Source organism: Siphateles boraxobius, unplaced genomic scaffold (genome assembly GCF_051911475.1).
Source record: "Siphateles boraxobius isolate OS27281-9 unplaced genomic scaffold, OSU_SipBor_1 6, whole genome shotgun sequence".
Lineage (NCBI taxonomy): Eukaryota > Metazoa > Chordata > Actinopteri > Cypriniformes > Leuciscidae > Siphateles > Siphateles boraxobius.
This window is the reverse complement of record NW_027509186.1, coordinates 24011984-24037493: the sequence shown is the minus strand read 5'-3', so window position 1 is coordinate 24037493 and position 25510 is coordinate 24011984. Positions and strand designations below refer to the sequence as shown.

Genomic DNA, 25510 nt, shown 5'->3' with positions numbered 1-25510 from the left:
AAACAATCAAATGGACTTTGTCCTATCAGAATAACCTCTCCGATAGGTGCTCTGGTTCTAAGCAAGAAAATCTACAGAGCGAACCGGACAACTGATCATCCCACCCATTCATCAATGAGGAGGTCATTCAATCGCTCCATCCAAATTGTTTTTCAGCTGATCAAAGAAAATACAAGACAAATTTATTATCTATTTCTTTTACTTTAAATCATTGAAAAGGTTCATATTAGTGAGAATATAGAAAAAGGTCACATTTTAAAAAAGAAAAAAGAAATTTACTCACAATGGAATACAAAAGAGCAATGGCAAATGTGGTTTCAGACAATGTGTTGCTTGTGTTAAATCAGGCAGATGTTTGTCAAATCTCAAATAGACAAGATATTTAGCATGAACTATAGGATCATCAAGCTGTTTGAGTAAAATACAACCAATTAGATTTTTAAATACTTCTAAGGAGTCAGATATAAAGCAATATCCACTTTTCCAAATTGCCTGACTGTACAGGATTCACTGAAAACCTCTACTTAGTAACATAAAATAATGTGCTTTACAAAATGAAAACTTGAACACTAACCAGTCTATTTCAACACATAATAATTAAGGCCTGAACTTCTATCAGAACACATAATACTCAAGCCAAATCTCCAAACCTGGCAGCTAATGGGTTTCAGAAAATATAGAGTGGAGTCAGTAACGCATGTTTTAGAAATCTGAATAAATTCTCACTACATATTCTAATGTTATATATGGAATGTCAAGAGACCATAATGTTTTATATAAAGCATTCCAGTAATAAATTAAATAGGTTTGATTGTAGTTCATATCTATTCAAGGATGTTGCAAAAAAGTATTCTTTTAGATAATAAGCATTAGGCTCAACAAAGATATATATCTTATATATCATTAATATATAAATGTGTATGTATATACAAGCATACATACAGTATGTTGTGTGTAAAATGTAACATGTCACTTGACCTGGGTTTGATGTGACAAACAAATGAATGAATACATCATCAAGGTTAATAAAGCATCAAATTGATCTAAATAGTCGAGATACATTTTAAATGTCAGAGGGCCCAAATTCAGGATTTAGGACCATCCCATTGCATATTAGGTGTTTACACTCTTAGTCAGTGTACAGTTACAGAACGAAGAGGCATCTTAAACTTGACCAAGATCACATTTTGATCACATTTGTTTTGTTCATTATGCTCCAATGACATGGATGTAAAAATGTACTGCGTAGTATAGAAAAGAGTGCCAAACATGGTGCAATATAAACGTCTACCATGAATACTGCATAGTTGCTAAGCAAGTCTAACCTGTGATTCTCACAGTGTTGTTTTTGGTGATTTCACTCGACTAATGGAAAGTGTAAATGCTACACTAGAACCACACTTTAACTTTCCTGAGCAGCTCATCTCATGCATGCATCTAAGAGACCATTCATTTGACTTTTGTATGAATCAGAGGCAATATTCAGTTTTGGTCACTTACTAAAGAGCAAAGTTGCAAGTTCTTTTTCAGCGAGGATAATATGGAAATATCAGGCAGCTCCTTCTACGACTAAAAAACAATTTCTTTGTGCATGGTTGGCAAGATTGTTTCATTCTGGGGAAGGAGCCAAAAGTGGCACAAGGAATGTATTAAAAAAGCAACACAACACTAGTTAGTTTAAGCCAGCAGCCTGATGGCACCGTTGTCAGATCCGAGTAACAGAAGCCTCTTGGTGGGCAGCACAGACAGACTTGTGAGAGTCCCACGAAAGTTCTCTGAGCTGAGCTTGGTGGATCCCCCCAGGTTGGCTGTGCTGTCCAGAATGGAGTACACCCCGATCTTGTTGGCAACAGTTCCTGCCACAATCTCAGCACCGTAAAGATCAAATGCATGTATGGGGTCGGAGGGAGTCCTGTACTGGTGTAGTGGCTTGTGCTCCACATCTTTCCAAACCGTCAATGTGTGGTCAGATGAAGAAGTAATGAGCAAATTTCCATCTGTTGCCTACAAAATAAAAAAAATCACTGTCAAGTGGGGAAGTGTCAGCAGTTTTTAAACGACTCAGTACTTGATTTTTACTTGCCGTGTCAACATTTTCACTGGCCCAACTATAAAAGAATGATCAAAAGTTTAGGGGCAATTAGATTTGTAAATGTTTTTGAAAGAAGTCTCTTACCAAGGCTGCATTTGTTTGATCTAAAATATACCTTTTTTTCAGTATTCTTTGATGAATAGAAAGTTTTAAAAAAACAGCATTTATTTGAAATTGAAATCTTGTAACATTATAAATGTCTTTACTGACACTTTTGATAAATTTAATGTATCCTTGCAGATTATTTAAAATTATTAATTACAATCTTACTGACCCCAAACTTTCTAAAGACCATCCCAACTCATTTTTTGCACAAATCAGTTATTCAGCCAGACAACATTATCTTGTTGACTAATCAGCAGAAATATAAGAGAATCTGAAAATTATAATTATAACAGTGTCAGAATAAGTGTCAAAAAAACAAACTTTTAAATTCATAAAGGCATAAAACAATGGATGTACCAGATCCATAAATGAGAGATTATCAGTAGCAACGCAGCAGCAGCCCAAAACTCCGTCACACTTGCCCTGGGGCAGCAGGAACTCTGCTAAATATTGTTGAACCCTGCTAAGGTTCATCCATTTCCTAATAGAGTTAAGAATAATAAAGCAATTGTGCGGCAATCTGCAAGGCTCATAGATTTTGTCCTAATGAGTAACTCATGTCTATATTTGCCCAAACATGGGCCTCTGGTGGCAGAGACAGACCTTTGACCCCACAAATCAGGGTTAAATAAAGTTTGCCTAGTTCTAGTCGCTTGTTGACTGCATCTGAACAAACCAACACTGTACACGTTTTACTCATCATACTGAAATTCTAAATATTGATGTGAATCAAGAATAATTTCCCATAATCCACTCAACCCTCATGATTTCCGGTTTATATAGTAGATGTAATCCTGAACATTTGGACTAATTACTCATGATGTGTGCTAGAGAAGTAAACAATATGATTCACAGTTTTTATGAACAGTCTGTATCCTTATTACATAAAATACCCTAATAAAAATACAGGCGCAAATATTGTTTACAAGCACGTGAACTGCGAAAACAAAGGACATTAGAGCATGCAGTCGTATGCACATCTTACATTACACATTAACCAAGGACATGCATACTCACTTTCATTTGCAGTATATCTCCCTCGTGACCAGTCCAGCCTCTTAGCACCAGACCCGTTCTTGCATCCAACAGCACAATGAATCCAGTGGAGAAACCTGCCGCCACAGTGCGTCCCCCTGGACTGACAGCCAGGCAGCGGATCAGCCCGGCACTCATGTTACTGTAGGCTAGACGGAACTCATGCTGTCAAAAGAGAAATAACAGTCCTAACTGGCAATAATGAGCATTGCAGGAAGGAAAAAAACAACAGCCTGGCCACTATAATGACTGATAATAATAATCTAAAATGACTGGATGACAGAGGACTGAGCAGTACCTGCAAGCCAGGTTTGCGCGGGTCTATGAAACGCAGCACAGAATCAGCGCTAGCAAAAACTACGCTGCAGTGAGGAGCAGACATAGTGGTAACAGCTGTGATAGGGTTCTTCCCATCCAGAGGTTCATTACAGCGTATATTCGTACCTAGTCATATGAAAGAGAGAGAGCCAAACAAGGAATCATGTTAAATCTGTTGGTCTGACAGACACAGTCAAAACACACAATCTGTACAAGAAATGTAAACTTCTCTGTAATGGAAGTTGTAATGTATAAGTTTTGTAAATGTAATGATTATATTAATAATAGCATTCTGTGATGGAAATGACAGTTGTCTGTTATAAAATGGCATACTCCTTTGTCTTCCTATGGCTAATTTGACAGCTACCATTTTATGTATAGGACATGAGCAAAATTACCTTGCCAAAATTACAGCTTAATTGGAAATTATGCAAAAAATATATCACATCTCATATTTCACTGGTGACACTAGAACAATCGTAATTCTAAAAAAAATTGGTATAAAACTATTTCACAGTAAATATTTGAATTAATGAAAAAAAATACTGAAATATTAATAATTGTATTGTAAATTAAATGTTTGTTGATTTTTAATTTTTAAATTGATAATTCATATTTTAATGATGGATTTTCAAAGTGTAAAATTGTAAGTCTAGGGTAAACAAGGGTACGAGGGTAAACAATGAAGTCTATGCATAAATCTACCTCAAAAGTAGCTAAAATAAATTAGTGAAGGCATGAGTTGAATGAAGAAGAAACATGTATATGAATGTATACTATATACAGTATATAAGAAACTCGTATATGAATGAAAAAACAAAACAAAAGGTTAATCACACAAAAATTAACTATTGACATACAGTACACCACAAAAGGTCAGTAATACTACAGATGCTCAAATTAACAGTAGTATTTCTTCCTCACCTGTGAATTGATCCCACAGATGCACAGTACCATCACAGCTCACCACTTCCTGTAAGGCCTCTAGCTGGCCAACATAAAATACAGATTTGCGGTGCTCTGCATACGTGAGTCGGGGTTCAACCTCTCGTGTGCCATCACCGTGGTTATAAAGCGGCCACAGCCTAACAGTTTTGTCTTTACTCCCAGACAGGAAGTAGTCCTCCCCTGCTAGTGGAGCCAGACATTTTGCAGTGCCGGAGTGACCCAAGAAACTCTGAAGACGGATCTGGTGGAAGTGGAAGTGCAAGTCCTGCTGGTTAAGGCCGATCTCATACTGCCAGTATGCAAGCCAATTACCTTGCAGGGAGCGGCTGCTGCGTGGGAGGTCCTGTTTCAGTGCGCTGTCCTCAGGAGTGGGTCCCAGGACCCAAGAGTATGAGGAGTGAGAGAAAGAAGGTCCAGCTGAGGAAAGTGCAGTGGTGGCAAGACTCGTCTGGGGAGCATTGGTACCATAAGGGCGTGTCCATGTTTCCAAAGAGGACAAGTTTGGACTCCCACAGGCTTCAGTGTCTCGGAGTACCTGGATACGGTTTCCCACCAGATGACTGCCAAAGGTTCCTGACTCGGGCAGGATGTCTCCACCTAGTGGTGTGGAAGTGGACGAGGGAGCAGGGAAAGGACTACGACCCATATGGCGGCTCATACTAGGAGAGAGGCCTGTAGCAGATGTTCTTTGTCCTCCAACTAAGTTGGCTTCTGGGCTACCTGGACTTGCTCGTTCATGATATGATTGGGCAAGACTCCAAACTAGCTCATGATTAAGAACCAGTTTGCGAATTGCTGCATCACCTTAAAAAAAATAACAAGTGAATGGATCACCTTTATCAATGCTTACAAGATGTGCTTGTCAAGCTAACCAATAGAAATGTGTTTTTACCAATGAGACAGTAGAAAGGAATGTAAGATGCATAAGCCATTTCAGGATTAAACACAGCCTGAAGTTCCTCCAAAACCCCAAGCTCACAAGTAACCTCTGTTCCATCTGGAATGCACACGTCTAGGTATGTGCAGTCTCCAACCTCCCTACGACGAGCACTTCCCATCTGCACATAAAGAATATTCATTTATATCACTATATATATTTGTAGTTTTTTATGAATCAGACCACAAATTGCAATGGCCGAGTATTAAAGGGATAGTTCGCCCAAAAATGAAAATTCTGTCATCATTTACTCACCCTCAAGTTGCACCAAACATTTATGAATGTTCTTTCATTTTGAAAAATATGGTTTACCAAACACTTGATGGACCCAATTGACATCCATAATATGAAAAATATATATATGTACACTATGGAAGTTAAAGGGGTCCATCAACTGTTTAATTTCTTGTCTTCTCCAAAATATCTTTTGTGTTCAGCAGAAGAAAGAAATTCATACAGGTTTGGAACAACTTGAGGGTGAGTAAATGATGGCAGAACTTTAATTTTTGGGTGAACTAGCCCTTTAATAAAATTATATACATATGGTCAGAACGCGTAGTCAGAGTCATAACTAGTAGTCAGAGCTAGCAAACTGCATCTGGAGGGAACTGCATAAAATAAAAAAAATTCCTGTAGATTTAATATTTTTTCTACCCCTCCTCAACCCCCAGCAGTTTCAAACCTACCGGGAAAAAAACCCTTATTCAGCCTTCTCCAGCTTAACACAGAGTCACGGAACTCTATTCGATCTGTCTCGGGTAAAAACAGAACTTATTGTAATGTATGCCATGACTGATTTTAAAGATAAAAAATCTGGGTGAGAGCAGCTGTACACATTGTCATGTTTGGCGGAGACTGTCCTGCTTCTGTCGAGCGGACATTCTCAACTCTAAAGCGAATGAAACCTTATGCCAGAAATATGTCTGGACAGACTCGACTTTCAGCATCAGCCTCCATTGCGATAGAAAAGGTTGTTGGGACTGAAACGCACAGATAACCTGTACAACAGAGTAATTGAAGTCTTCTTGAGGAAAGAAATTAGGAAGATTTTGTGAAAAAAATAATCAGTAGTTTTGGTGAGTATAATGCTTTTTTTTGTCCCCGTTTTTTCTGTGCTGAATTTTTTTTAAACATTCATACTATTGTAATGTCTGAGGAACGACAGACAAGAAAGGCTGTTTCTGTTTTCTTTTAATTGGAACGCAAGAACAGCTGTACACAAACGCATCAGCCTAACTCACTCACTCATTTCTCTCTAACCGACCTTTTCCGAACTCACCGCCTTAACCCTATAACTGCCGGTGCAAAATAAAACAGCAATTTCACAACAATTATAAACAGTCTATGCGCTACACTATTTAAAGTTATTAATTGGGGTAGGACACCACTGAAAGCCGAGGTGTGAAATGCACCACCCGCTATTGATATATATATATATATATTCCAGTTCCGTCACCTATCCTGAGTGTCATTCACGCTGGTCCCAACAAATATTGTTGAAAAAAATAATTTATTGTGACTTGCTTGGTTAAATAAAGGTTAAACAAAATTAAAAATAAATTGTATATTGTCTTTGGTTACCTGATTTTGCAGACAGTTCAGGAAGGAGAAAACTTGGAAGAACCTACGGAGAGTTTCTGCCATGTGCTGCTGTACCATCTCTCGGCCAATACGCAGGCAGATCAGTGCCATAAGGCTCAGAGTCTTCAGACACAATGCGGAACGAGTCTGCACTCCACTAGGAAAGCTGAACACAGAGAATAAGCCATTTTAGCCCATGTGGAGCACATAGCAGAGGGCAGCTCTGATTCTCATGGGAAGTTTTAACTTCCTGACCCTGACTGATGCACTACAAGTAAGCTTTTACCCCATCTTAGTTGATGTTAACAAATCCAGCAGAGGCAGCAGAACCTCCTGGTTAATCTTCATCAGCATATCCATTAGAGTGGTGTCTGACAGGAACACTATAATCTTCTGAGTGAGTACTGCAGCACCCAAAAGCCCAGCCTCCTTTCGAGTGTTCAAACGGCAAGAAGAAGGTGGAGAGACCTGCAAGTTTCAAGGGAGCAGAAATTTAAATAAAAACTATGAAGAAAAAAATGACCAGCCAACTCTTCACTATTAATCAGTTCAAGCAAATAATTTTTAAAAAAATTCTCAATTATAATGAATTTTCAAGACATCAATAGAGTTTGCCAGGCTATTTTTTCCAAAACTATTTAGATTCAAAAACTTCAGTTACCAGATAACCAATGTAAGGTAGATATTGGTATGTCAACACTGGTTCTCCGTAGAGATGCGCTATGTAAATAAGACACTCAAGAACTGGTCGTGCAGTCTGGTCACCAACAACTGGTTTCTTTTCATATACACTTCCTATGCTCTCAAGGCTATTTTCCTCATTCGTAGAGGGGATGAACTGGTGTTTGTCAAGACCTTAAAACATAAAAAGTTTATTTTTAACAGAGACCATCATGACAAATGTTCAAAGACAAAACCACCAAGAATCTTAGAATACAGAGATAAATGTCAGTTAAGAAATTGTAGATGTACCTATGTAGCATGCAGTAAGTAATCGTAGCAGGTTCCTAGCGATGAATCGAGATGTCAGTGTCGGACCAAGTTTTGCAGACAACCATCTGACAGTTTTGCAAACAGTGTCTGGAAAAGATAATGTATTTGTATTGCATAATTCAGGTGTACTGTTGAATATTGTAAAATATTGTCTGAATATTAAAGATTTACAAATAAATCAAATGCCTAAAAATGAACAAAAAGATATATCTATTTTAACTAACCTAACAATATTTTGTGTTCTTTTTCCTCACAGTCCTCTAAAGTGTCATGTTCAGTTTCTTCTTCCTCCATGTTTTTCTCTGCATCTTCTTGCACAATTCCATTCATGATGTCTCCCTCAAGTGTGGCCACGGTTGCCACAGACTCCTCTGTGCAGACTGAAAGAGACATCTCTAGACTGGGCACCCTTTGCACTGTAATCTCTCGATCTTCCACTGTCTCCTCCTCATCCTCAAGCTCTCCACCATCCTCACCATCACTAGCTTGCTTCAGGTCCTGACAGCTGTCAGCTGATTTTAAACTTGCCCGGTCTCCAATGGACACCTCACTAGCACTGCTCTTGTCGCTTAGTTTCCCCACACTAAGAGATTCCTGGTCTTGGTCTTTATTTGATGGGCTTTGGTTCTGCTGTTTGGCGGCAAGCATCATTGTTGCTCCAGATGCATTATTATTCACATAAAAGCCATTCTGAAAGTCCTCACCTTCAGTCAGAAAAACCTGGTCAGTGAGACTGATGCCTGAGGAGTAATCCACAAGTCCTTGGTCTCCAACAACCCCAACGCCTCCACTTGCCCCTCCACTGCCTCCTCCTACTTTTCCAGAAGATGTGGCAGTAGACGACCTCCCATCCTCACACTCATAGTCCTCCTCTTCTTCATCTAAGGCACCAGCAGCTCCCCTTAAAACTTTTAAGCCCTCCCATTCAGTCCCTCCAGCTGTATTGCAGCTTTCGAACCCAGTGATGACCTGAAGAACATGTGGAAGAAGGCTGGAAAGAAAGGCCTGCAAACCAAGCCTTACGATAAGCTGCAACACAAAGCAATCTGTGTAGAGGTAGAAGCGGCCTCGAAGGCATCGGGGATTCTCATACACTTCTACCAGAGGCTTTAGTAGGTACTTGGAGGCATTGCGAGGCCCAAGAACCCTGGACACAGGCTCAAATAAGTACCAGGCTGCATAAACAGCAGTGGACTCCTCTAACATCAAAGAAAGCACAAAGGGTAGAAGAATTTCAAGCCCCTCTGCAGTTATGCCACCCTTTAGAAGTGTTTCCAACTGTTGCCATAAGTTGAAGACAATGTCACGGCCCTGAGCACTGTTAATGGACTCCACCTTGGAGTGGTAGGAGAATATGAATCTATGCAGTGTTGGGAAATATGCTGGAAAGGGTAGAGGGGACAGAACAGGACTAAGCAGTTGCCAAGGGTTTGGTGGTGGAAGACCCTCACAAATAGGGTCATATTTGAACAGAAACGGCAGGCCTTGTTGGTGTATTGTGAACATTTTTGTCTTGGAACAATGTTTGTGGACCTGCAGAAGAGTCTCCAGTGCATGATGGAGTGGTAGTGGAACATCTCGAAGGTTTGTAAAGCATAGCTTCAATACTGCTTGAAACCGATCACTCAGATGTGTTCCAGGACTCAGTCCTCGCAGTTTGGAGGAATAAAATATCTCAGCGATGAGAACACCCAAGGCTTGCATATCTCTCTGAAAAAGATCTGTGAATGACAGAGGAACTTTCAGTACAGGTCTCAGGTCTTTCTTGTTCATGTCAAGACCGATTGTATGATGGACTTGGGAATGTAGACCTTTAACCAAGAAGTTGTTGAGCTTTTCTAACTCTTCCAAAGGCTGCAGGGGTTTGAATCCCTCCGGCAGGCTTATCTTGAAATTTTCAAAATTAATAGCTTCTGGCTTTTTACTAATAGAGGCTGCTCTGTGAAGCATAGATGCTCTAATTCCTGATCCTAGGGTATTTGTGACATTTCCAGGTGTTTCACCAGGGAGAGAACCATGAGAAGGAGACACAACTAAAGAAACACTCTCCCCACTGGTCTTTCCACCACCAGAACCAACCAAAGGGATTGGAATAGAAGCAGATGATGATGAGCCACTTAAGTCAAGGGCTTCCATTGCTTGTTCAAGCTCCTCATCCCTGCCTACCACTGACCAGCCACTGGATTCACATCCTGTTGCCTCTGGGACCAATCCATCCACACCATCCAGCGTGGTTTCAAGTGGTGGAATCTGCCATGTTGTTACGTTCACAGGACCAAAATAAGGAGGTTCTGGAGTTGAATACTGGTAAGGTGCAAGACGAGGTGGGTGAGGGTGTTCAAACAGTTGCACAACTCCATAGCTGGTGAGATGGGTGTGGTTATCCACCAAGTGCAAGCACACGTTCTTAGCTTTGACTGCTTCTTTACCTGATAGCTTATAGCCAAATGTTAGGTCGATCCAGTGATGCAACTGTTGAGACACTTCTCGACTCTCTAACAGTTGTCTATGCACAGCAATAAACTCTTCGTAGGAGTTACACCATGGGGGTACATCAAGGTCTGGCATGTCTGGGTGAATGGAGTGGAATATAGAAGGATCGGTGTAAAATTCTGGGATGCATTCATCTGGGGTCCAACTCTGAATACGTTCCATACTAGATGGATATTCATTGGGCTCCCACTGGGAACGAACATGGCTACACAGTACAGATTTGGGCGTCTGTCTAGCTTTGTAGACATAATAAGTGATGTCTGACAGAACATCTGAGATATGATGGGGAACATGGAGGTGATCCGACTGTCCTGAGCCACCAGGTACAACAAGTCCACCAATATCTGAGGCAAAATTGTTTCCACCACTTCCATTTGCTGCTGCTAGTGCTTCTTTGGTCATTTCATATGTGAAGTCCAGTTGTTTATCGCCCTTATTCAGACGAAACTTTGACTTCCTGAGATCCCGAAACCTTCCATATGGCACAGTAAAATCGACCACCCAAGGTAAAACCGGGTGATAGTTTGGGTCTCCCTCACGCCTCCCAGCCAGTCGATTTAATTCCATCAAATATTGAAAGTTACTGACGCGACCGTTGACCCAGTCTAGGACCAGAGATTTGAGCTCATCCAGACAATTTTGACAAAGCTGTTCACTCACACCACTGTTATGACTCTGATTGTCTTTTGCTGTAACACTTGTTGGCACTCTACTTCCTAATGCATACGGCACATCACCCCTGTATTCTCCAAACTTTTCATAATGTGCCAGTGAGATCTTTAGGCGACTGCAGAGCTGCTCATCGACTGCAATGTCAAGTAAGGAGAGTTCACCACACAATAGCCCTGAGGCATGACATTCACGCATTGCTATGAGTAGTTGGTACAAAATAAACAATATCTTAGCGTGGCTGTTAGCCAGCTTAGCTGGACTGTAGGTGACAATATCATGAACAGTGTACTGTGTGTACGGGAAAACTACATAAATAACCTCCTCTGATTCCAACAAGCATTCTACAGGAAGCACATTTGGACACACACTGTCAGTAATTTGTTTGGGGGATGAGCTGCTGGATGGGAATGGGCAGTCTTTCTCCTTCTCTTTGGCTGGAGAGAGGGACGGTGACACTCGATCGGTAGAGATAAAGGCGGAGCAAAACAGTTTCTGCAAGGCTTGTCGAACAGCATCTATGGCCAAAACAGGTGTCTGCTCAATCAAATCTGCATATGGTTGCACATGATTCATGTAAGCTTCACGCCACAGATTTCTGAAGAAAAGAAATGCAGAGAAAAAAGCTCAACATAGGATATGACAAGTATACATTAATTCACCAAATGCTTATTGATTGTCAAATAGTATAAAAATGAACACCACAATATATCTCACGACATCATAATATACAGCATGAAAAATGGATATTATGCAATTTGATATTTGCTTAAGATTACATTGAACAGTGTTATTAAATTATTACTGCTTTTAAAGAATAACTTGAATTGAACATTAGATATGGCAAAGGCAATTTAAACGTAAAAATAGTACAAATGAGCAAGCAAAATTAAATATCCAATTCTAATATCAGAAACAAAAAAAGACATAGTTTGATATAGCTACATCACAATAGAAGATGATTTTTAACAGATTGATTTAAGAAAGAGAATTAAATACAACAATTATGCAAGCATATTATTATCATAAAAAAACATAGTAAAAGGCAGAGTACTGTACCTTAAATTAGACTGGGATACCCCCTGCATCAGAGTCATGAAAGAGTCCTGAGAGAGCCCCTCCCCATGGCAGCCTGGCTCCCTGGCTAATCGGTATCCTAGTTTACGCTTTCTAAGGCCTTGGATACAAACACGTGTCCAACCAGATGGCAATTTCATCTGAGAGCGCTGGAGAAGAGTGCATATTTCCCCCTCACTAAAGCACTCATATCTTGCACAGCGAGTAACTCTCCTGTTTCTCAGGGCCATTACCCAGCGAGTTGGGACCAGGACCAACAGTTCATTGGGTCGCTGACTGGGTCCAGTCTGCCGCTGATCAATCCCCAGGTCCCTCTCCAAGGCTGGTGCTAACCACTCCATGATATCTTTCAGTAAACCAGACTGTGGCCTTTGTACGCCCCTACATCAGGAATGACGGGAAGTAAAATAAAAAGCATTGAAGATACTATTTTTTGTAGACATGCACTTACTGTATAACACATATGCTCAACCTCATGGCATAAAATAACAACCGCAAAAGACTGCAAACTTGAGTAATATACTATGGTAAACTTAATTACATAATGCATGATGTGCAAGTCCGGTGACACATAATAAATACGTTACTGTAGACCACTCTAGATGATCTTAAAAATATTATTTTAAGTGGCATAATTTCTATAGCGCCATTTTACATTTCATAATTAATCAACTCAACACCATAGGACAATAATGCATAGTACTCAAATAAACAAAAAATATTAAAACATTTAAATGTAACGCTTATGACGTACAGATGTAAATTATTCTAAAATAAAACTGTAAAATATTGACTTCATTTAAAAATATTTTACACACTTGAATCATTTAATAATTATTGTATTATACAAATAATGTTATGCATATAACAACTTTAAAAATGTGATATTTAATACATTTCGGTGTCCATATGTTTGCACTGTAGACGCTTTCAGATCAAACTATCTTAACTCTAGCAACAACTAATGATTTGTCGAGGGCAGTACTGATGTCATCAGACATAATGTCATGCATTACCCCGTGACTGTTCTGCAATACTTCAGCAGAATAACTACATTTATAATCACAACATAATAATCCATAAAAAAAATCTACTGGATGGATCGAGCGATAAAATGTATTACATAAATTCTGTAACATTTTCACTTCCTCTTAACACTGCCCAGAGGATAAGGAAATAGTGCACTTCTGTCAGTTCTAGCCTGTAAAGTTATATATTCAGAGGAGCACTGCTCTATACATTAAATCAAAAGGCAACCTGTTTGGCTGATGTAAATACACAAGACACTAACGTTACCGTTAAGCAAATTCGTAAAGGATACCAGTGCATCTAGCTGTTGTTGTTGCTCACCTCTGCACTGTTTGCTGCTTGTCAGCAACTGAGCTCTGGAAAAGCTGCCGTTACGATAACAAGTCCCATGTTCGCTGGATTTATAAATTGTATTTCCGGTACTTTAAGAACCACCATAACCGCACAATAATTTCCTAAGAAGTCGAGAATATGTTGTTGTCCTCAGAAGCCATAGTGTTGAGTTCAGAGCCTCACGTGACTCTCATCTCTGTGCGTACATGCGCTCCCAGGCCGTGTGATTCTCAACCCTTAGAACTGTGTCATAATACAAGTCACCGCAATATTACAGAAAAAAAGATAAAAAATGAAATGACCATAATATACATGGTTTAGTATTATATATATTTTATAGCAATAAAAACATTTTTTAGAAGTGAGGTTAAAGTTTTAGAGAGAAATTCTCAACTCAACTGATCTGCTTACAGCTAAACGATATTTTAGTGTAATTGGTGCCGTGGGAACATAACTTATCTATAAAAATATCAGTTATTAAGGAGATTAATAAAAATTAAGAATTTTTAATCTTATATTTAAATAATTTTGAGTAATCTCTTGGCTAAGGAACGCTGGTCAATGACCCATAGATTGAGACGCATTGTTATATGGCCATGTGAATAGCTTATGAATTTTAATAATAATAATAATAATTACATTCCAGATATTATGAGAAAAAAACCTTTTGGGTAATTAACCTATCAATTTTAACCGATCGATCGGAAAACCCATAATTGCAATCCAATACAAATAAAATAATACTCTGGAATAATGAAAATAAAAAAAATAATGCAATTATAATACAAAAATACAATTAAAATATCTCTCTAAATAGTATATATGATTTATCAGTCCTTATTTTCTTATTATTTCAGTTTTTGTATATTTGTATTAATAAATAGTCTGCATGCTCCTTATGTCCCTAAGTTCGTTGTTGTTGCTGTCATTTTCTCTTAGTATGCGAACTGTGGCCCTGTAAGATCTCCAAAAGAAACTAAACATTTAGCCTATTCAATTTCCATTTAGATCATCTTGATATTTATGCAGAGCTGTTAAGTTTCAATTTAAGAGATTAACACATCTTTCTCACTGCAGTTGGCTCTGCAAATAATTCTGCTTGTGTTTTATAAATTAGGCCAATTGTTTTATCAGTGAAGTAGAAAGTTTAGTCAACTATAATGTAAAAACAAGCTGTTTTTGACACTGATGCCTAATATGTGAGACAAAGTCTTAAGGAGACACTGTTATTATCACTTTAGCACTGTCACATTTTTTTATTTTGAGAAATATTTTCATGCAGTGATTTAAATATGCAATTCATACCACCCCCTTCTCAAAAAACAAAAACAAAACAAAAAACAATAACAACATCACCATCGAAATCATTGTTTGTGATCTTTATCTGACAGATAGAAATCCAGTGTTTGTCATTCTTGCTCATGGGCGCCCCCTAACGTTACACATGTTTGGTGTCGTCGTACTAATTTGACATGACATTTCCCCGCGGTTTCACAGACAAGGCTTTAATAGTAGGCCTACCCGCCTAAAAATGTTTTACCTGAAAGCAACTTGACATATTAAAATATGTCTGTGCCATTTGTTTTGTCTCAAGATGCACACCAGTATGCCGAATGTGTTTTTCGCATAGGGATAAAAGCTACTTAAATGCCCTAATTGAACTAAAGCGTAATCCTGTTTGTGATATCAGGCCTTCAGGTCGCAGAGTCTAATAAATCCGAGGTGAAGCGTTCAAAATGTGCAGTGTTGGGCTCAAAAGAGCAGGAAAAACACTGGGATCGAGGAAATTGAAAGACATAATTGTTAGTTGTATGTGTCCACAAACAGCATGATAAAGTATTAGAAGCTGTATGTGTGTTGTTGTTGTTGTTGTTGTTGTTGTTGTTGTTGTTGTTGTTGTTGTTGTTGTTGTTGTTGTTGTTGTTGTTGTTTTTCATTGACTGAGCAGCTAATGATAGATACACCATGTATGCTTCTAATCTAATAATTATAAAGCTATTTTATGCTCAACCTTCCCGGATAAACCTGCTGCCTTATTGAAATCCACTAGAGGGCGTCATGCTATTGTTTCTGGTGTAGATCAAGACCTATGATGAAGTCTTATAACTGACAGTGTGCTGTTCTAATGTTCAAAGACAATAAATAAATCAATAAATAATAAAAGGACACATCCAAATGTCTGTAGCCTCTGCAATATTAATTTTCAGTTTGGCAATCAATAAATGATGCACGAATTTCCACCAACTAATTTCATAACTTTAGATTTTCTTAGGCTAAACTACTTAAAACTCTTTATGGAAATTATGGGAAGTATGGCCTAGTTGTCACCTGGGAAATTTGTTGTTAAATATATCCAATTAGCTGTTGGATATTTTGTGTTGCCTTTCAAATTTTTTATTTCAATTATGTGATGTTTTTAATTCATTTACAAATATAATGAATGAATGAATGAGGCATTTATATAGCGCTTTCATATGTACTACTCTACACCCAAAGGGCTTTACAAGTGCTGTACACCCATAAGGCTTAATGGCAGATTGAATTGTGACATGCATATACCAGAAATTTACATTCAATAATACACCTAGAAATACTCACTCACTGTAAGAAGTGAGGAAACCCGTTGCTTTAAAATGGTTAAGTAAATCAAATGAATTCATAATTGAAAAAAATGAGTTATATGTGGAATTGTCAAATTCACACAACTTAACTTTTCAATTATGCATGAAGTTTATTGCTTCATCATTTTAAGGCAATGGGTTTCCTCACTTTTTTTTTCATTCCATCTAAAACAATTCAGCATTTTTTTTTTGTTGCTGTAATAGCTTCTGTGTTAAATAGCATCCACTTTTCTTCTAAATCTGATCAGCCCAGAAATAGCAGCTGATTCCCTAGAGTATCATCAAGTTCTAAAGATAAAAAATATGATTTCAAATCTGGCTGTGTGCTGGAGTCTGTAATAATAATTGCTTTTTCTCTCTCACTCTCCCTGTACCTCACTCACTCACTCACTCACTCACACACACTCTCTCTCTCACTCCACCCCATTGAGCAGGTTAAAAGGACGAGTCCAACAGTGTTAAACTTACTTTATATGCAAAAACTGTCTTTATTTTGAGATGTTCCCAACACTAAAATCCATATGGAACTTGAAGAATGGGATAGTTCTTTTCTTCACTCCTTTGATTCTTCTCCCACTTCCAGTAGTCATCAACACAAGGGTATGTAAATGAATGCTTTTATTTGAATTGAACAAAATTGGCAACTTTTTACTTTTTTCTGAGAGCTTAAACTTATCGTTTTCTTCTGTAGATTTTGCATGCTTCTGTCTGAGGTCATGCTTGTTAGTGTTTATGCACCTGTCAAATGCTTTAGTAATGTAAATGTATTCTGTTTAGTACATAGGGACTACATTCGTACCCTGAGGCCTCCATGTACAATAATTCATTGTGCCTCAAAATTGTTTTTTTAACCCTTTGTCATTGTGTATGTTCAAGCGTGGGAACACATAGTATAGTCTAAATTCCTGACTCTGAGTCAATGTGTTTTGCGGTCTTGACTGTCATGTCCACATGAGGCAAAGTTCATATCAATTGTTCCCACTGATAGTAAATACAATGTGTATTTTTGCCTCATCCTTTTGTCACGGATTTTCAAGAACGAACCCAATTGCAGACAGTTTGCTGACACACAAGGTTTAATGATAACAAAAAGGGAAAACAAAACCCCACGAGGGAGGAAAAACAGCACAGGCAAAGCAAAAGACTAACAACAATAGACTAAGACTTAAACATAAAACTTCACAGGAACAAAATAACTATAACAAGAAAACTTCTTTGTTTAGACAGAACTCAAGACAAGGTACTCACAAGTATTACCGTGTGTGGATACACACGCAATCAATCACAATGAACCAGCACAGGACAGCAAACACAAGGGGATAATATAGGGAGAACAGATAACGACAGCAGGTGACACTGATCAGGCAATGAAGACAAGATGAGGATAACAAGGGGGCGGGGAAAGAGAACGAGACAACACAAGCACACAACCCAAAATCAAGGCCATGTGCCTGGACACAAAACATGGGTCTGTCATGATCCTGCCTCAAGACTAGAGAAAGGAAATGAAAGGAGGGCAGAATCATGACACCTTTGCATCGCCAGGCCCATTGAAGCTATTGTAAAGATTTTTAACAAGATATTTAACATATTTGTAAAGGCAATAAAATTACAGTGGGGTCCAAAAGTCTGCGATCACATTAAAAATCTGGGATTCATCGAATGAAAAAAAACACCCAAAGGTTTTGGATTTTGTAACAAAGAAACATTACAATATAAAATAATCAACGAAACAAAGAGCACATCACTATTTGTTACTAATCAAATAAGTATGCGTGTGATCTTCATCATTAGAACTTCTTTTTACAGATGATCAGAACAGATGATCTTACGTCACAAGATGCTCTTTAGATGATTCTCAAGAGTGCTGCTGTCATTAAAGCGAAAGACGGACATACCAAATGCTAAGATATTTTACATTTATTTTAATTAGAAAAAAAACAATTAAACTTTTCAATCAGATTGATTTGTAAAATAATAAAATTATATAATAAAATAAAATAAAATAATACAATACAATAAAATAGCATTAACTGCATTCATTTCAGACATTTGGCGCCAATATGTGCCTATCTAATATAGCTTGTAGTTTTTAAAGAGCATGTTTCCATCTTCCAGGAGGCCAGCTGTGCCTATGTAATCATTCTGATGGCAGTGTACTGGTGTACTGAGGCTCTTCCTTTAGCTGTCACATCACTGCTACCTGCTGTTCTCTTTCCCATGCTTGGCATCATGCAGTCCAAAATGGTTAGTTGTTCCTGTTAAAGGTATGAATGAAGAGAAGAATAGCCCAAAATCACCAATCAAAATCTAAAGCTTTTATATTGTTCTCTAGGTGTGTATGCAGTACCTGAAGGACACTAACATGCTGTTTGTGGGTGGACTGATGGTCGCTGTGGCAGTTGAACACTGGAATCTCCACAAACGTATCGCCCTGAGAGTGCTGCTCATTGTTGGTGTGCGCCCAGCGCTGTAGGTTAAACCCTGTGCCAGGCACAATCATTGGTAGATTGTTAAATCCAATCTTTATTCATGTAGATTTCACGCTTGTATTCGCATTCTGACTGCGTCCTCTGTATTAATACAGCCTGATGCTGGGTTTCATGGGGGTGACGGCTTTCCTCTCCATGTGGATCAGTAACACGGCTACCACGGCCATGATGGTCCCTATCGTGCAGGCTGTGCTGGAACAGCTGAACAAACAGGAGACAGAGCCTTCACAGATGACCTGCGATGAGGAGCGGCCCCAGGCCCCTGAGGCAGAGTACAAACAGACGGCAAAAGACAGAGACAAAGAAGGTCAGGCGAAGAATAAAATGTAGTGCATACACTAACCCTCAAAAGTTTGGGGTCATTAAGACTTTTGAAAGAAATTAGTATTTTAGGTAACACTTCAGTTTAGGATCCAGTTCTCACTATTAGCATGACTATGATATTGGCTGTTTATTAGTACTTATAAAGCGCATTTAATGCCTTATTCATATGATGTTCTACATCCTTAATCCCAATACCGAAACAACATCTACCTATCTACCTACTATAACTATTAATAAGTAGTGTGGTAGATTTTTCCCTAAACCTGACTTTTTTTCCCTAAACCTGACTTGAGGTTGTGTTGTGAACTTTTTCTTTGTAGAAAAGTTAGAAGCTCAGACCAGGAGACGGTGGAAGTTTTCCAAGCAGAAGTTCTTTATTGCTTGTCGGTAGCTGCAGTCATTCCAACATCGTCTGTCTTCTTGAGTCAAACATTGTAATATATATACATTATAAGAGGGAGGGATTACATTGTGATGGTGGAAACTCATATACAGGTTTAGGAACCTATATTAAAAGAGAGAGGGAAAAAAGCTATTCAAACCCTGAGACTCCAGGTTTAGGAACCTGTATTAAAAGAGAGAGGGAAAAAAGCTATTCAAACCCTAAGACTCCAGAACAGGAATGACAGGACTCTCTCTTGCTAAGACAAAAGCTCGTGAGAGTCTCCAAGAGTTTCACTAACATGTTTCATTTAACTTACAATAGAAAGAAAACCCGTCTGACGGCTGTATATAGAGACACAGAATAAGACAGGACTTTCGTGCTCCACAGCTGAATGCTAAATTCAATTTACAGAACTTTCTCAGTTTATATATGATAGTATTAGAAGTTAAATTAAACATTTGACAAAGTTGTATTCCTTCAGTTGAAACGAGTGTCCTTGACACCTGAACCTATCAAACACTATCACTTGGTACTAAGGTCTCTAGTGTTTAGCTAAATAATATTATACTCAGTTGAGTTGCCTCTGAACCCCGCCTAAGAGTCTCACAAAGAGTCAAACGACGTCTCGCCCCCTATCGAAAACACTATCATTTGGTGGTAAGGTCTCTAGTGCTCTTAACTCGCTCCACACTATCACTTGGTGGTAAGGTCTCACTCTCTAGTGTTTCGCTAAATAACTTGCTCCCTATCTAACTTGCTTCCTGCGCAGGAATAATCGTCAAACAGACTTCAGCAAATGTCCTTCAAATGCTTTAATCACGGTGGGGAGAGTACTCGAGCAGTTCTCAGAGCATCTCTCAGAAGAAGCTTTAAGCTAGGCCGGAGGATCCCACCAGTTAACACAGATACAACAGTTTTTATAGAATAGGGAGGTATGGCAAAATGACATGAATTTGATTGGTTCTTCATATGCAAACCTTTCTTTTACTAAGTAAACCAAACTTTTTTTTAATGATTTCTTCCTTGTTAATCTCAAGGTTCTAACCTAGTCATCTGTCATTTCCCATTTTTGTTATTTTTACACTCAACATGGGTATGGCAACATACAGTAGGGCAACATAGGCCAACAACATTCAAAAACACAGAACAGAACGTTTTAGTACATAGTGTTTCAAAGTGTTAGTATGTTAGATAAGGTTAGATGTTAGAAACATGGTTAATTTAATATTCAGTTTAAAATCTCCACCACAGTAGTAATTAGGAGTTTGTTGAGGCAAAAGTTGTTGTTAATAGTAAGTTAATAGTGAGAACTGACTCTAATCTAAAGTGTGACCGTACTTTTATTCAGCAAGAATGCATTAAACTGATCAAAAGTGACAGGAAAGTAATTTCAATGTTTCAAAAGACTTCTATTTCAGATAAACGAGACATCAAAGAATCTTGGAAAAAACTGTTTCCACTAAAATCAACTGTTTTTAACATTGATAATAATAATTTAAAAAAAGTTTCTTGAGCACCAAATAAGCATATTAGAATGATTTCTGAAGGATAATGTGACACTGAAGACTGGAGTAATGATGCTGAAAATTCAGCTTTGCCATCACATGAATGAATGACATTTATAAAATACATTAAAATAGAAAAGAGTTATTTTAAATTCTAATAATATTAAAATTATTAAAACTATTAAAAACTACTTTTGCTGCATTTCTGATTAAATAAATGCAGACTTCTTGAGCACAAATGACTACTTTCAAAACATTACAAAGTCTTACCAATCCCAAACTATTGAATTCAAGACAGAATGTTTATTTTTGAATGAACTATATAGCTTTTAAGTATATTCCCTATTTCTTAGTGGTGCTACGCATGTTGGATGTCTCAGCAGAGGCCAAGCAAAAGGAGTCAGCAGAAAAGCGGCTCATGGCTAAAGGCATGACTCTGTGTGTGTGCTATGCTGCAAGCATTGGGGGAACGGCCACACTCACAGGCACCGGACCTAACCTAGTATTTAAGGGTCAGATGAACCAGTGAGTATATATTAACCCTCTGATAAAAAACAAACACTTTACTACTACCATTCGTGTTACAAGTAACTGAACCCTTTGCTTTATTTTCCTCCAGATTATTTCCTGAGAATGGTGATGTTATCAATTTCGCCTCATGGTTTGGGTTTGCGTTCCCCAACATGATCATCATGCTGACGATAGCTTGGCTATATCTTCAGTTCGTTTTCATGGGATTCAAGTATGATATATGATCACTTCGGTAGATTTCACCTTTGCTTATAACATTCCTTTCATTAAGCTCTTTGTTCATGTCTCCAGCATTAGGAAGACATGGGGATTTGGGGTGGTAAAGTCCGAGAAGGATATAGCCGCCTATAATGTGATCAGGGAGCAGCATCTTCAGCTGGGATCGATGTGTTTTGGTGAACTCAGTGTTCTGGCTGTCTTCAGTTTGCTTGTGGCGCTGTGGTTTAGTCGAGATCCGGGATTTGTGGCAGGCTGGGCAACACACACCTTCAACACTGATGCAGAGTATGATTTAGTCTTGGATCATTGAATTTATTGCAAATTTGCAATTTATTGAAGTCACTAACCATGTTTGATATCCATCTAAATGTGAATGATTTAAGCCGTTTTTCATAGACTAAACTGAAAATAAATTATTTAATATTTATACAAAAATGTATAGTTTATTATATTGTATTACAAATATATTTAGGACATTTTGGAATAATAATATTACTTTTTGATGTTTAATATTCCATACATTCAGATATGTGACAGATGCTACAGTTGCAGTCTTCATTTCCATGTTGCTCTTCATTCTTCCATCAAAACCACCTCGGCTTTGCTTCTGGTCATCAACTGGATCTGAAACAGGTAAGACATATTTTACACAACAAAAAGGTCTACACTGAAAACACTGGAGCCTATTAGAGCTATATGTCAGATGGCTGAGAGTTTGGATGCTGTTCGCTATGACCCACAATATATATACATATTCATTCACAGAGCCTCAGCTCTCTTCTGCACCCAGTACAGCCCTGCTGTCCTGGAAAATAGCTCAAAAGAAGTTACCCTGGAACATAGTTTTGCTTCTAGGTGGAGGATTTGCCCTGGCCAAAGGTAGTGAGGTGAGAGTTTTTGGCACTCAATGAAAAAGTTTTTTGACAATTATTGTGTTTCTCCAAACCGCTGTCAAGATATAATCATTTAAATGGTGGATGTCATAAAACTGGCCTCTAAACGTTTGCAAACATTTTTCAGAATTTTTGGAGAAGAGATTTATCATTGAAACATACAATTAATTAAGACATCAATAACAGAATAGATAAAAACGTGTTTATAGAGCATATATTTAACAATGTAGAATTGTGGCAATATGCTCTAAAAACATCAGCCAAATTTTGTCGGCAAAAAAGGTTGGTTGTCTATAGCACAGCAATGCATGAAGCATGGCTCACATAGAGGTCACTTTCCAACAAAGCAGATTTCTGTTTGTTAACGCAGCCAATTCGCTTGGCCAACTTGATCCCTGCAATGCGAAATCTATGTAGGGAAATGTTTTGCCCTCACACGAATTCCTATTGAATGATGATTTCAAACACAAATTTCACCAAGCAACGGTAAATGTGAAATCATATTGATATTGTGTATCACATGTCCATAACCTCATAATTTACTCCGATATTAAAAACATAACTAATTAGCTTGACCATAATGATGGATTGATGTAATCATCATTATGATTAAAATAGTGAATAACTTCCATATTTTTGATCTGCATTTGACTTATATAGTATCTCATATATATATCTTGTATCTCAGGAGTCAGGTCTATCCAGATGGATTGGAAACCAGTTGACTCCCCTACACAGTATCCCACCTTGGGCCATTGTTATTATCCTGTGCCTCGTGATTGCCGTTTTCACTGAATGCACCAGCAATGTGGCCACAGCAACCCTTTTCCTCCCTGTTCTTGCTACTATGGTAAGAATTGAATGGAAACCCAGGAACAAAACTGAAAGCCTTTGGAAGGTTTTCTCATACTTATCAGGGAATAGGTGAAGGAAAAGCCTTCAATGCAAGTAGAACATGAGATAATAATACATACTGTATTGTGTGTGTGTGTGTGTGTGTGTGTGTGTGTGTGTGTGTGTGTGTGTGTGTGTGTGTGTGTGTGTGTGTGTGTGTGTGTGTGTGTGTGTGTGTGTGTGTGTGTGTGTGTGTGTGTGTGTGTGTGTGTGTGTGTGTGTGTGTGTGTGTGTGTGTGTGTGTGTGTGTGTGTGTGTACATATATATGGATATTTATATGTGCCCAAAAGGCGCTTAAATTCTTAAAATAGCATCAGCCATGAAGTTGTATTGCTCACCAGCTGTGCAATGCTTCAATGAAACTGGGGCCTCTGTGCAGACATGACTCACAGGTTGTTCTAATCTTTAAGAATTACAGCCCCATTACAGACACTTTATGACGAGCTTAGAAAACACGCACTTAGATCAGAGACGCATGAGTCAGCACTATCCACAATTAAATCTTGTTTTCTGCTTTATAAATATGTCAGATATTCCTGATTCTGTTTCACAGTCTCAATCTGTTGGAATCAACCCTCTGTACGTCATGGTGCCATGCACACTCAGCGCATCCTTCGCGTTCATGTTACCTGTGGCAACTCCTCCAAACGCTATAGTCTTTTCCTACGGATACCTCAAGGTTTCAGACATGGTGAGTTTCAAAATTGGTTTAATTCCAGACAAAAGTAATCACTTTCCCTGGTTTCCTCTGTCCAAACGGCAATTTCAGCTCATTTTCATATTCAAATGTCTTTAAAAGCTCATCATAACACAAAGGAACTGCTTTACAAGATCAGATACCATCAAATGATACATGTAGTTATGTCCGTGAATGATATAACAGAGAATTGTTCAAACAAATGTGGCTCCATATATAGACAAAACCATAAGCTGTTTTACCACTTCTAAAAGATGTCCCTTCCCAGCTGCTCCAGTGACCAATAAACTCACTCTGTGACATTTAACTTTTTGTTTTTCTCAGGCAAAAACTGGCATGATGATGAATGTCATAGGGATTTTTTGCATCACCTTAGCCATCAACACCTGGGGCAAGGCCATGTTCAACCTAGATTCTTTCCCTGCATGGGCCAACCAAACAGTAATATGATGGACAGTACGAGGCCGAATGGAAACCACAGCAAGCTGCTCGTTTTCTTCCAATTATTCTCATAAACTTCATGGATCCAAGCTGTAGCACAGAGAAACTGAAACCTGCCATGTCTTGCAGGACTATTTTGCACATTGATAACCTCTTTCACTTAAGGGTCTGACTAAATAAGCAGCCATATATGCTATGTTCAAATATTTGGGTTCAGTAAGATTTGTTTAAATGTTCACCAAGACTGCATTTATATGATCAAAAATACAATAAGAACAAAATATTGAGAAATATTATTATAAATTAAAATGACTGTTTTCTATTGTAAAGTATTTAAAATGTCTTCTTTTTTTTGTAGATGGGAAAGCCGAATTTTTTGCAGGCAATACTCCAGTCTTTGTGTCCTTTTTGAATAAACGCATTGTTTAAAAAAGAAAAACTGACTCTTACTGACCCCAAACTTTGAACAGTATGGGATCACCACATTTTGAGCAGACATAAGTACATCTAACAAATTATATATTGACTCAAAAGCATATCAAACAAGGGATGGAACCAATATATGCAGCAGGTTAGAAACATTATTTTCAAGCATATCTTTCACATATGTTTTGAAGGCATGCTAATCTGTCAGAACCACAACTAGTTGATCAATCCTTCCCTCAACTAAATAATAAGGCAGCATTGTTGACATTAACTCCAATTATAATTACCCATTTGAATTTCTCATGACTGAGATATGAAAGCTTCATCCACAACTGCCTTAAATCTCAGGGCATTGAATTGGAAAGACACATCGGGCAACTCCTACATTAAATTAAACAAATACCTCATAGTTCAGGTGTACTGAAACATTTGAACATTTATAAATTTGGGCAATCAGATTATTAAAATATA

The 25510-nt window shown here is 38.2% G+C and overlaps 2 protein-coding genes across 3 annotated transcripts; one reads left to right on the top strand and one right to left on the bottom strand.

The window, feature by feature from the left end:
- Window positions 1-181: 181 nt before the first annotated feature.
- On the bottom strand, window positions 182-13842 carry wdr81 (WD repeat domain 81). The gene is made up of 12 exons (XM_077208295.1): window positions 13599-13842; window positions 12231-12629; window positions 8234-11769; window positions 7989-8096; window positions 7678-7871; window positions 7303-7484; window positions 7017-7182; window positions 5391-5556; window positions 4475-5302; window positions 3531-3676; window positions 3215-3397; window positions 182-2004 (listed from the first exon to the last, which is right to left on the bottom strand). Exons 2-12 carry the CDS (start codon window positions 12587-12589, stop codon window positions 1678-1680), a joined length of 6195 nt encoding a protein of 2064 aa, XP_077064410.1. The 5' UTR covers window positions 12590-12629; window positions 13599-13842; the 3' UTR covers window positions 182-1677.
- Window positions 13843-16729: 2887 nt separating this feature from the next.
- slc13a5b (solute carrier family 13 member 5b) lies at window positions 16730-24622 on the top strand. Of its 2 annotated transcripts, XM_077207419.1 has the most exons (13): window positions 16730-16831; window positions 18350-18478; window positions 18567-18703; window positions 18819-19035; window positions 19596-19602; window positions 21291-21462; window positions 21557-21679; window positions 21760-21972; window positions 22214-22320; window positions 22453-22574; window positions 23269-23430; window positions 24029-24166; window positions 24497-24622. In XM_077207419.1, the coding sequence occupies exons 1-13, from the start codon at window positions 16730-16732 to the stop codon at window positions 24620-24622; spliced, it is 1755 nt and encodes a 584-aa protein (XP_077063534.1). The 2 variants fall into 2 exon arrangements, with proteins under 2 accessions (XP_077063534.1, XP_077063535.1); XM_077207420.1 differs by lacking the exon at window positions 19596-19602 and having other exon boundaries at window positions 18819-19030.
- Window positions 24623-25510: the final 888 nt, after the last annotated feature.

Coding starts and splice junctions, on each gene's coding strand:
- wdr81 (XM_077208295.1), bottom strand. CDS start 12,589: ATGGAGTGGTTAGCACCAGCCTTGGAGAGGGACCTGGGGATTGATCAG. Junction 11,770..12,230: donor GTATCCCAGTCTAATTTAAG/GTACAGTACTCT, acceptor TCTTTTCTTCAG/AAATCTGTGGCGTGAAGCTT. Junction 3,398..3,530: donor CGCGCAAACCTGGCTTGCAG/GTACTGCTCAGT, acceptor CTCTTTTGACAG/CATGAGTTCCGTCTAGCCTA.
- slc13a5b (XM_077207419.1), top strand. CDS start 16,730: ATGTTCCCAACACTAAAATCCATATGGAACTTGAAGAATGGGATAGTT. Junction 18,479..18,566: donor GCATCATGCAGTCCAAAATG/GTTAGTTGTTCC, acceptor ATTGTTCTCTAG/GTGTGTATGCAGTACCTGAA. Junction 22,575..23,268: donor CCCTGGCCAAAGGTAGTGAG/GTGAGAGTTTTT, acceptor CTTGTATCTCAG/GAGTCAGGTCTATCCAGATG.